Source organism: Syngnathus leptorhynchus, chromosome 10, assembly GCF_054491065.1.
Source record: "Syngnathus leptorhynchus isolate UIUO chromosome 10, UIUO_Slep, whole genome shotgun sequence".
NCBI lineage: Eukaryota > Metazoa > Chordata > Actinopteri > Syngnathiformes > Syngnathidae > Syngnathus > Syngnathus leptorhynchus.
The window spans coordinates 2,190,439-2,200,818 of record NC_141204.1 but is presented as its reverse complement, the minus strand read 5'-3'; the positions used below and the strand labels follow the sequence as shown (position 1 = coordinate 2,200,818).

Genomic DNA, 10,380 nt, shown 5'->3' with positions numbered 1-10,380 from the left:
AATGGGCGAAAGTATCCCAAGCACTTTCGGCTATTCTGAGAAGAAAAAAATACACGTGTGCAGTTGGAATGAAGGGACGACAATTTACAGCAGAACATGGCACATTTTAATTCTTGCATCTCTTTTAACAATATGATAGGTCAAGTATATATTAAACCATTTTCTATACCACTTGTCCTAATTAGGGTCATACAGTAAGTGAGTTGCAGCCTATCCTAGTTGACTTTGGGCAAGACGTCTTGGACTGATCACCAGCAAGGCACATAAATATATAAATAAAACATTTGTATTTACACAATACTATGTCAAACATAAACAATTCAAAATAATCTGATGTTATTGTGTCTAAAGGAGTAACAGCATCCTTGTTCATCCATTTTGCTTGTTAATGTTGCAAACGTTACATTTTGTATCCATGAACACAAAACCAAAATGAGACAGTAACATCTAAATGTCCAGACTTATAACATTTCCACTTGACACGCAGAATGGCATCACAGCTTGGACATGGTGTCCATCAACAATAGACTGTACTGTAATCAAATGTCATAATTACGGAACCTCTGCAGCAAACAAGATGGTGAATCAGCAGCCCAGCGGAAACGGCGGTGGTAGTAATCACCTAGATAATGACAGTAACACGTCATAAAATAAATAATAAAAGTATTCACTATTATATGAATAAGGTTGAATGATTAGGAATTACTTGAGGACATCATTGCTTCACTTGAGGCCATCCCCGGTGCTTCCTCCTGAGAACGAAGATCCTCGGCATGCGTGATTGGCGTTTCTGCCTTTGCAGCCTCCAGCATGGGCTCCTTCTTATTTCTCACAGCCCAATGCATTGACTGAAAACATTTTTCAATTTGATCACAAAATCGGTTTCTCTTGCAAAAGCTCACCACAGTGAAACACCACATACCGTTTTTACAGAATCATTTAAGGCTTGCCAATCATGGAATGGAATAGAAACTCCACTTCTCTTCCATAGATCATAGTTTTTTCTTTTATTGTCATTGCATAAAACCTCTTTGGCTTCTTGTAGCTTTTGAAACTCTGCCACTGTCAGAAAGAAAATAAAGAAATCCTGGTATAAGAGAGCGTACTTTAAAAAGAAATGAACTCAACAAAAATAGAATCATCTTTAAATAACATATTATATCCAGCTATTATTTGGGGGGGAAAAATATCAGAGTAGTTTAACACTATTATTACCTGCGTTGGGGTTATCTTGGTGTTTGTCTGGGTGGCATGCCAAGGCTCTGATCTTATATTCGCTGAGAATCTGCTCAGTCTGCAATAAAAATAAATAAAAAAAATGCTGTCAAACTCTTGATGCACCTAATATCTTAATTCTAACTTTCAGTTGACATTTGCTCAACTGTTTGTTTTGTGGTACACAACTTGTTATGAACCGAGCATTACCGACAACAACTTACCGATGATAACTCATCGCATCCTAATAAAGCGTAATAATCTTCCAAATCTTCAGGTCTGCAGTTCAAAACGGCCTCCATTAATTTCGATTTGGAAGGGAGCAGTTAAAATATCAGCAGCAACCCACTTTTGTTGACGCTGTCCCCTTTCCCACACGCTGTCAGGGAGATCTTCTGATTTAACTAAATCCTAAATTCGTGAAACATTTGGGCTTCTCCGAGGAAAAAAGCGGACTGTAATTGCTACCATATGACGTATGATGCATTTGAGTGACTCATCCTACTCTCCAACGCATGACGAATTTTAAAGGGACATCGATGTAAATTACACAAACAAGAAAAATGAACAGATACCAAAGTTAATATTGCGACACGTAAGGCTTTCTGATTCCTTCTTAAAAATAAATAAACTTTAAGGAAAAGATCGATCCCTGTACAAATACGTATAATACGTAAAGGATTTGCTTTCTTAGTGAAAAATGTCCAATAGTACCTGAATGCAGCATTTTTTTGTTATGGTTTCATTTTGGTGACGTAAGGGGGATGGACGTTCCTATTGCTACTACTGGATGAGAGCACGTCACGTGACCTATGCAAACGAGCCAGCTGTCCTCGGGGGAGGGATCCGCTCCCTCAGCTCAGCGGGCTCTGCGGGCTGAAGATGGCGGACGGAGAGAACAGTCTGGGAAAGGCCTTGTCGGGCGCATCCGATATGGACCAGCCCGCCGCTAAAAAATCCAAAATGACCCTGACGACCAGCTACGGCCACAAAGTCACTGTCGCTAATGAATTCCCTTGTATGTCTGGAGTCACGGAGAGTTGGGGGGCTGCGGTGAATTGTGGCCAGCCAGCGGAGAAGGAAGCCAAGCCGGCGATGGCGGTAGAGCAGGCCCCAGGAGCGCAAGGCGGAGACAACAATGGCCCGGGACTGCTCGTCTCCAATCCTTTTAAGTCCGCCGTCAAACCAGACGACAGCGCCGTGATCGGGACATTCGAGGCCAGTGCCGGTAGGTAAAGAGGCAGACGTTTTGAACGCACCAAGCGCCTTTTTGTTTTTTTCCTCCGGCGAGTGCACGTTTGACCAAATCGAGCGAAAATTCCTTTTTTTTTTTTTTTTTTTAACTGAAAAAGGATCGCTCCAGTTTTTCCTTCGATAACCAAACTGCACCTGGCGGCAGCCTTTTCCTGATAATGGTGACACGTAAGCGAGAAGGGAAACGTCTATTGAAGACATAAGAGGAGTTTTTCATGAATGGACTTCTTCCCACGAGACACCGAACTTTGATCGCGACGTAGCATTTGTTAGCTGGCATGACTTTAGTCCACACACCCATAGCCGCCGACGTTATTTGATACATCCAGAAGCTCTCAAGGAATATTTAGCGCACTTCTTGAATAGTTCTTGCGTTGTCTGTACTCAGGTCTCATTGGGTGTGTCGATCGCCCCTCCAACGGATATGCTGTCACGCCCGAGCATGTCACAGAGGAGGATGACAGATCCTCGCATGCCAGCTCCAGCGACTGGGCACCTCAACCACATATAGGTTGGTGGCTGGGTGATTTACGATCGCTCTCCAGCCATTTGGAATACACGGGCGTGATGAGTTGTCGTCTTTTTTTGACCAGGTTCCTACAGTTTCATCCAGCAGCACATAAGAGAAACTGACCCACGGACCATTCTGAGGGAGTTGCTGCCTGAGACTGTACTCCCGCCGGATTTAGATGACATGACATTGTGGCAGATCATCATCAACATCTCGGAACCTCCGAAAAGAAAAAAACGGAAGGATATCAACACCTTGGAAGACGTGGTCAGGCTACTCCATGAAAGTAAAAGAATTCTGGTGCTGACCGGTGCCGGGGTATGTGTCACTTAAGTCTCATACCAAAGAGTGATGGGAAACAATTCATACCACCGTCCATTGTTTGTGATTTTATGGCCTCACAAAGTTTTCATTCTCTGCTCTTCCTTCAGGTGTCTGTTTCGTGCGGGATACCAGATTTCCGCTCCAGAGATGGAATTTATGCCCGTCTTGCTGTTGATTTTCCTGATCTTCCAGACCCGCAGGCTATGTTTGACATTGAGTACTTCCAAAGAGACCCGAGGCCATTTTTCAAATTTGCTAAGGTTTGCTTAATGTATGTTTATTCTTACGAAGCCAGTACAGGTGTGAAGTGTGGGTCCGTTTTGCTCGCAAGTTCTCAGTGCACGGTCTTTGTCACAGGAGATCTACCCGGGTCAGTTCCAGCCTTCGCCCTGTCACAAGTTCATATCTATGCTGGACAAGCAGGGCAAGTTGCTGCGCAACTACACGCAAAATATCGATACGTTAGAACAAGTGGCCGGAGTTCAGCGAATCATCCAGTGTCACGGTAGGTGGCAACGTTAACGGCTCGAGATTATTGGTGCGGGAGCTTCAAAAAGTCTAACGATGACTCTTTCAGGGTCATTTGCAACTGCTTCCTGTCTCATCTGTAAATACAAAGTGGATTGTGAAGCTATAAGGGAGGACATCTTTAACCAGGTATGTATGTGGACATTTATTCTACGACTCGGCCGCTAAGAATGTTTTGAGGCTGATATTTGAAAAAAAGATTAAGCAATGAATTAGCTTACTATTTTGTCACTTGCAACAACTATATGGGTTAAAAACAAAAGCATGTTCTTACATTATGTTCCAATCTTTTTTCAGCGGGTCCCCCATTGCCCCCAGTGTCCGGATGTTCCTTTAGCAATAATGAAACCAGACATCGTCTTTTTTGGAGAAAATCTTCCAGAAATGTTTCACAGAGCCATGAAGCAGGACAAGGACGAGGTGGATCTTCTAATAGTTATCGGGTCTTCACTTAAAGTCCGACCCGTCGCCCTCATCCCAAGTATGCTCTCGCCCAGACTGGTGAATTAATTTGTGCGCAAATGTTTTCAGCGGCTTTTTTTTTTTTTTTATATCCCCCCCTCCTCGTCCTATCCAGACTCTATTCCTCATGAAGTGCCTCAGGTCTTGATCAATCGGGAGCAGCTGCCTCACCTCAACTTTGACGTGGAGCTGCTCGGCGACTGCGACGTCATCGTCAATGAGCTCTGTCATCGACTGGCCGGGGACTTTGAGCAGCTCTGCTACAACACCGTAAGACTCACCGAGATCACGGAGAAACCTCCCCGGTTAGCCGAGCAGCCGTCGCGCGAGGACCTGTCGGCCGCCGACGACAGAACGCCGGAGGAGCCCGAGCGGCTCAGCGCAGACTCGGTCCGAACGCCTTCGCCGCACAGTCCGAATGTCACAGAAAGCGGAGGTCACGTGGCGCCGCCGGAGCCTTGTCCTGACGCTGAGTGTCCCAGCGAAGACAACTCTGAGCCCAACGGGTTCTCACTCAAGGATGCAACTAAAGAAGAGAGCACGGAAGAAAGGAGCCAATCTTCCCACCATGAATTTCGCCGGCGGTGCTGGATGAATCGCATCAGCCAAAGTCCAATCAGCAAGCGCCTCGACAGTAAGTCACAACCTTCGTAGCGATCACTACTGTCTAAATTTAGATCACTCTTTGCTACTTTAGTTAAAGGTTATTTGTGAATAGTTTTTTTTATTATTTTTTTTTCAAAAATAGCCATATAGCAATTGAATTCCTTCTGCATGTGACCTACAGCGGGCCAGTACCTGTTCCAAGCACCGCATCACTACATCTTCCACGGCGCCGAAGTTTACTCCGAGTCCGAGGACGAGACGTCGAGCTCGTGCGAAAGCGACAGCGAAGAGTCGGAATGCAGCGGCGACGAGGGAGGGGAGATGAGCGAGCCGGAGGACGCCGACGGAGCGGCCTGCCTCAGAGACACGATACAAGACACTTTGACCAATGAGGCCACGTCGACTTTGCCGACGGACAGTACGGCCGAACAAACTCACAGCAGCGCACACTTTTAAAGTACTAAGCACTCATCGTCTTTTTACATATGTATATGTATACATACGAGCTCTGTTTCATATATTTTTTTGGATTCATCAGACTATCGTTTTTCATCCAATGATGTGGCAACTTATGTGAATATGGATTTTTTTTTTGCCCACTTAGCCACATGCATTGTTTATAGGTTGCCATCTTTTTTTGTGTTCATGTTTGGAAATGCATCAGTTGATCTACTGCAACATCTTACTAAAGACAGCAGTTTAAGCTTTAAGTCATGACTGTCATCCTAATGTGACATTAACTGTGGCGTGATGTGATGTTTTTTGCAACTGTTTTATGTCACGGTAGCATGAACATTTTGGGTCAAAATCCTGCTAAGACGTACCCTCCCTCCAATGTCTTACTTGAACATTTTGCCGAACACGAACAATTCAACTCCGACGAGGGTAAATGCAGCAGATAACGGTCCTCTTTAAGTTTAAAACCAAAGAACATTTCATCTGAGATCTGATTTCGATATAAGCTTTGTAATATATTCCTGGTGTCAATTGAGTCTCGGAGAGATGATTGAAAAGGTGTTTCCTTCAGACGCGGCAGCTACTTTTTATGGTCAAGCCTCTTATTTTTATACTCAGCTTGGAGACATACTCTGCCCAGAGTAGATGATGGTCTTTCTGTACAAAGTTGTCGTTTGTTTGATTACAAAGCCTTACTATGTTCCATCGACGGTGGGGGGGCGATAAAATGCCATCTTCATGAAACCGATCGTTGCTCTTATTTTTTCATGGAATACAAGTGGTGTTATAATAATAATAGGAGTATTCTCTTAGCGCTCGAGCCTGCTGCATGCAAACATGTTGGTCGGCCGATGAGATTTATGTGAGCCTGGTGCCAACATCATTCACATGCTATTTCAGTCTACGATTGAAGAGTACGGTCTGCTGCCATTTAAATTGTTTTTTCTTCTGGGGTTCTCAGTAAAAAGTTTGGAAAAACAAAGGGTCACATCTGTTCTTTTTCACACAAATTAGATTTTTTGCCTTTGGTTAATTACCTTCACTTAGGAGGCAAAATCAAAACTGAACTGACCTATAATGCACCAAGCCAGTTGGTGGTGGTAACGTGCCGTCTCGTCGTACGTCTTCACATAAATGAGGTGCCGAAGAAGAAAAACGTCACGACAGTGTCGTAAAAATCCCGTCATCAACAACGCCAAACTGAAAACAGACTCCGGGTGCTTGATAATGCACTTGTCAATATCGAAAGTACGCCCACAACTTTAAATGCCAAGTATCGGTTCACGGCGACGGTTGGAATGGAGGCTATGGAAGATGATAGTTCGGACGTAAAAGATGACCATAATCATAACTACTGTACGGGCAGTGAGGTCCACAAGAGTTCAAGCAGACAACTCTGCGACCTAACTCCGATCCAGCAGCCTGTCTGCTTAGCGCTACCGGGAGCTAAAGTGGGCTTAGTCCGGACGGGTTTACTATGTCGAAACGCATCGGGTTCGGAGTTCATGGACTCGGACTCAGGCAGCGAGTGCAGCGACGTCGGTGGCGAGACCGAATCTGCGACGCCTGGCGGCGCCTCCGGCCAAGACAAACTCACTCTCGACTCGTCTTCAAAGTACCGTAAGTTAACGTCCACACCCTTATAATGAAGCACACGTCTGTGATCATAACCGATCATAATAAATCACAAACATAAACGTTCTTCTTCCTTTGTAGTTCTCAATGCCATGGCCGTGGAAGACTACCGCAACAACCACTGGCCAAACCTGGAGAAGGCCATTGAGCGCCTTCTCATCCAGAATCCCACGGACCACATCTCTGTTTCATACGCTCAAATATACAGGTAGATACTGTACTGATGGGATATTGTGATTTCCTAAGTAGGTTAAGTGTAACCGAAAGCTTGTCGGTGTGCCAGTTAGTGCTTTACCGCTTATATAACGGGCCCTTGTATGTTTGGTTTCTTTCCACAGTTACGTCTACAAATGTGTTTGCCAGCAACACTCGGAGCTGCTCTACAACGATCTGAAATGCAAAATAACAACACATTTACAGCGAGTGTCCTCCGAGCTGAACGTAAGCTAAGCTCGACATCTCGACGCAACTCCGGAAGTTCCGTCTCCCGACCCGTCGAGTGCAAAATGAAAACAAAACGTACGATACGCTTTCTGTTGTTTTTAGGCCGTCCCCCTTGAAAACCTGATTGAAAGCTTCAACGCCGCCTTGACGCAATACATCACATCTCTTCAGTGTATTGTCCCAGTGTTTATGTATTTGGTAAGTGACTGACACTGACAGAATGCCGTCGTTTTTCTAGAGATGCGCGAGTAACGTACCTTATTTCACATGATTGGTAATCGAGATGTCGGCCGATACGAGGCAGTTTTATGATCGGGACCTAGAAATTAGAAGAATGGACAATTGAATTAATTTCATGCAATTTCATGAAAATTTCTACATTGTATCAAAAGTACTAGTGGTATCGATGCTTAGTATCTAACTACTTGTACAGAAATCAGTTTGAAAAAAGTGGTACCAAACATCACTAATAACACGTATAGAAAATTGACTCCAATTTGTGCATGATTGTTTTCAGAACAAGTTCTACATTGAATCCAAGCTCCATCGTGACCTGAATCAGGATCTGATGAACCTGTTTGCTGATCACGTGGCGGAGAAATACGTCGACACACTGTTGCGTGAGTCCCTCGCTGTTGTTTGCGTGAATACGGGGAAATCCCGAGAACGATGCGGCCTCATTCCAAAATGGACTAAATAAATCTTTGTGCACAGATGCTCCTCCCCATTCAGCCTGATGGCTCTTGAGAGGTGCTGCAAAGAGGAATGGGCGTAATTGCTCAAAAACACTGTAGGTGTGCCAAGCATGTGACTTTTATCTTCAAAAAGACTTTGAGGTTATAATTAAAATGAAGAAATGACTGCATGAATGCGAACGTATGTGGTTTCGTATAGTTTATTTTGGGAGTTTGTGGAGATGAGATACATGATCCATTTTGGAATAAGGCTGCTGATTTACTTTGGTTGTTTTTTGGGGCAAAACTTATCAAGCCTTTTTCTTTCAGCTCTTCTCATTAAAGCACACGCAGTGCCCTTCAAAGTACAACCGTCGACCATGGCCAGTGTGGTCAAAGGCCTCCACAGCCTCCGACCAGGTCAAACAATGTTCTTACACCGTGTGTGCACGTGTTGCATAAACCCGATATAATCAACCACACATTTATCATTTTAATTTTTTTTTTCCTTTTATAGAGTGGTCCCAGTTGGCGCCTGCTCTCTTCTCTGACTTTATTCCTCAAATCAACCCTCCTGCTCTGGAGTCTCTGCTATTGGACTACGCCGCTAATGACCAGAAGCTCCAGATGGAGCTTTCAATGAACGGTTTTCAACGGTTAGTTTACAATTATCACTTGCGGACTGGATCACAGTATGACGATATACACACACACAAAAAAAAAAAAAAAAATCCACAAAGCCCAAGCCACATTTCATAACTTTTTCTAATATTGTGTTGTAAGTACAAATGAGATCATGTGTTTTTGTTTCTCAGGGGCGATCAGTCTCGCAAGAGAGCCAACGATGACTTCTGAGTAGAAAGTGGGCATCTGCATTTAAACGACCGCCGTTCCACATGAAGGACAAGGTTTCGAATTGGCCGGAGCCAGAGGGTGGTGACACACTTCACACCAACCATAAGGCGGAGTGGACAATGTCATGCCCCAGACGGCATGTGTCAACAGGCACACGTGCACGCAGCGGAGGCTCTTAAATCTCGACCGTTTTGTGTCCGACGTGTGCTGCATGAACCGGGCGGGCCTATGTTCCCGTGCCTGCCACTTGTTTATACAATACGAGAGGACCTTTTTTTCCGAAAATCATCGAGTTAACGATTTGTGTCTTTGTCTGAGTGCCTTCATGGTGTCTGTTCTGATCAAATATCTGCTAACGGTATTTCACTCGTAACAATGTCTTGCAAAAGATGGGGCTAACAAAAAAGTCGTGCTGCTAATCACCTCTACCGTATGTTTGTATAGCAATCCTTTGGTTTCACTTCTTTACACTGTGAAGTCAGCAGCAAGAACACAAGAGAGTGTGGCCAAGAAATGGGAACTAAACTGTGATTCTACATCTGTGTTGTTGCCTTTGTGTTGGTATTAACCAAACAATGGTTCGAGTAACACCAAAGAGGATTGGCAGGAAAGTACTTAGTATTGATTCAAGCTAATGTTAAATATGCATGTTTACTTATGTATCCAGATTATTTTTTTATACAAACTATTTTTTGTTTTTGTTATTGAAAACTTAAATCTGCATGTAGGAAGGACTTTTTCGTCACTCGAGTGCCAGAGATCTTATTTGCCTTACGTGTCATTGTATTGGTACAACAACAAAAGATATGCAAATATTACAATGTGCAGATCTACATGAATAGTCTAAAGTTTGTCAAAACGTCTTTATGTACCTTTTTATGATGTCTGTTCTACATTAGATCTGATTTTTTTTGTGTGGAAAAAAAATTCTATCCTCTACATTGCCCGATGAGTTGGAGACTATCCCAATATTGGACATTCAGAAAGAAGTTTCTGGTCAATTAAAAGGCACTTAGAGACAAAAAAAAAATTACTCATTACTTTTGCACTCGAATGCTCATTTGGAGATGCGACAAACTGGCTAAGGATGGACAAGATTCTATTTGTAAATGACGTCAAGACTGTCACTACTTAGCTGCAGCATTATGGCCAAGCACTTCTGCATAACCAAACAAATTCAATACAACTGAATTGTAGTGAGTGATACACTTCTACACCACTAGAGGGAAACAGCATACCATTACCACACTTTAAAAATCACTGGTCAAGATTAATGAAACCACACTCCACTTTGTGTATGATAATAATAGGCTACCAATGGTAATAACGCGAGAATAAGTACACCTGACTGTCCCACTACACATACTTTAAATAAAAACAATACAGAAAATACAAAGAAAGAACCATCACAATCAT

General features: G+C 43.6%; 3 protein-coding genes across 3 annotated transcripts; 2 read left to right on the top strand and 1 right to left on the bottom strand.

Moving 5' to 3' along the window:
- Positions 1-83: 83 nt before the first annotated feature.
- dnajc12 (DnaJ (Hsp40) homolog, subfamily C, member 12) lies at positions 84-1,701 on the bottom strand. The gene is made up of 5 exons (XM_085922774.1): positions 1,440-1,701; positions 1,216-1,294; positions 923-1,062; positions 707-848; positions 84-622 (listed from the first exon to the last, which is right to left on the bottom strand). Exons 1-5 carry the CDS (start codon positions 1,515-1,517, stop codon positions 540-542), a joined length of 522 nt encoding a protein of 173 aa, XP_085778900.1. The 5' UTR covers positions 1,518-1,701; the 3' UTR covers positions 84-539.
- Positions 1,702-1,992: 291 nt separating this feature from the next.
- sirt1 (sirtuin 1) lies at positions 1,993-6,338 on the top strand. The gene is made up of 9 exons (XM_085922771.1): positions 1,993-2,443; positions 2,858-2,980; positions 3,063-3,298; positions 3,412-3,564; positions 3,662-3,809; positions 3,882-3,961; positions 4,130-4,313; positions 4,410-4,928; positions 5,082-6,338. The coding sequence occupies exons 1-9, from the start codon at positions 2,098-2,100 to the stop codon at positions 5,354-5,356; spliced, it is 2,064 nt and encodes a 687-aa protein (XP_085778897.1). The 5' UTR covers positions 1,993-2,097; the 3' UTR covers positions 5,357-6,338.
- Positions 6,339-6,507: 169 nt separating this feature from the next.
- Positions 6,508-10,311, top strand: cacul1 (CDK2 associated cullin domain 1). The gene is made up of 8 exons (XM_085922773.1): positions 6,508-6,976; positions 7,073-7,199; positions 7,330-7,432; positions 7,538-7,633; positions 7,953-8,055; positions 8,440-8,529; positions 8,627-8,765; positions 8,925-10,311. Exons 1-8 carry the CDS (start codon positions 6,655-6,657, stop codon positions 8,962-8,964), a joined length of 1,020 nt encoding a protein of 339 aa, XP_085778899.1. The 5' UTR covers positions 6,508-6,654; the 3' UTR covers positions 8,965-10,311.
- Positions 10,312-10,380: the final 69 nt, after the last annotated feature.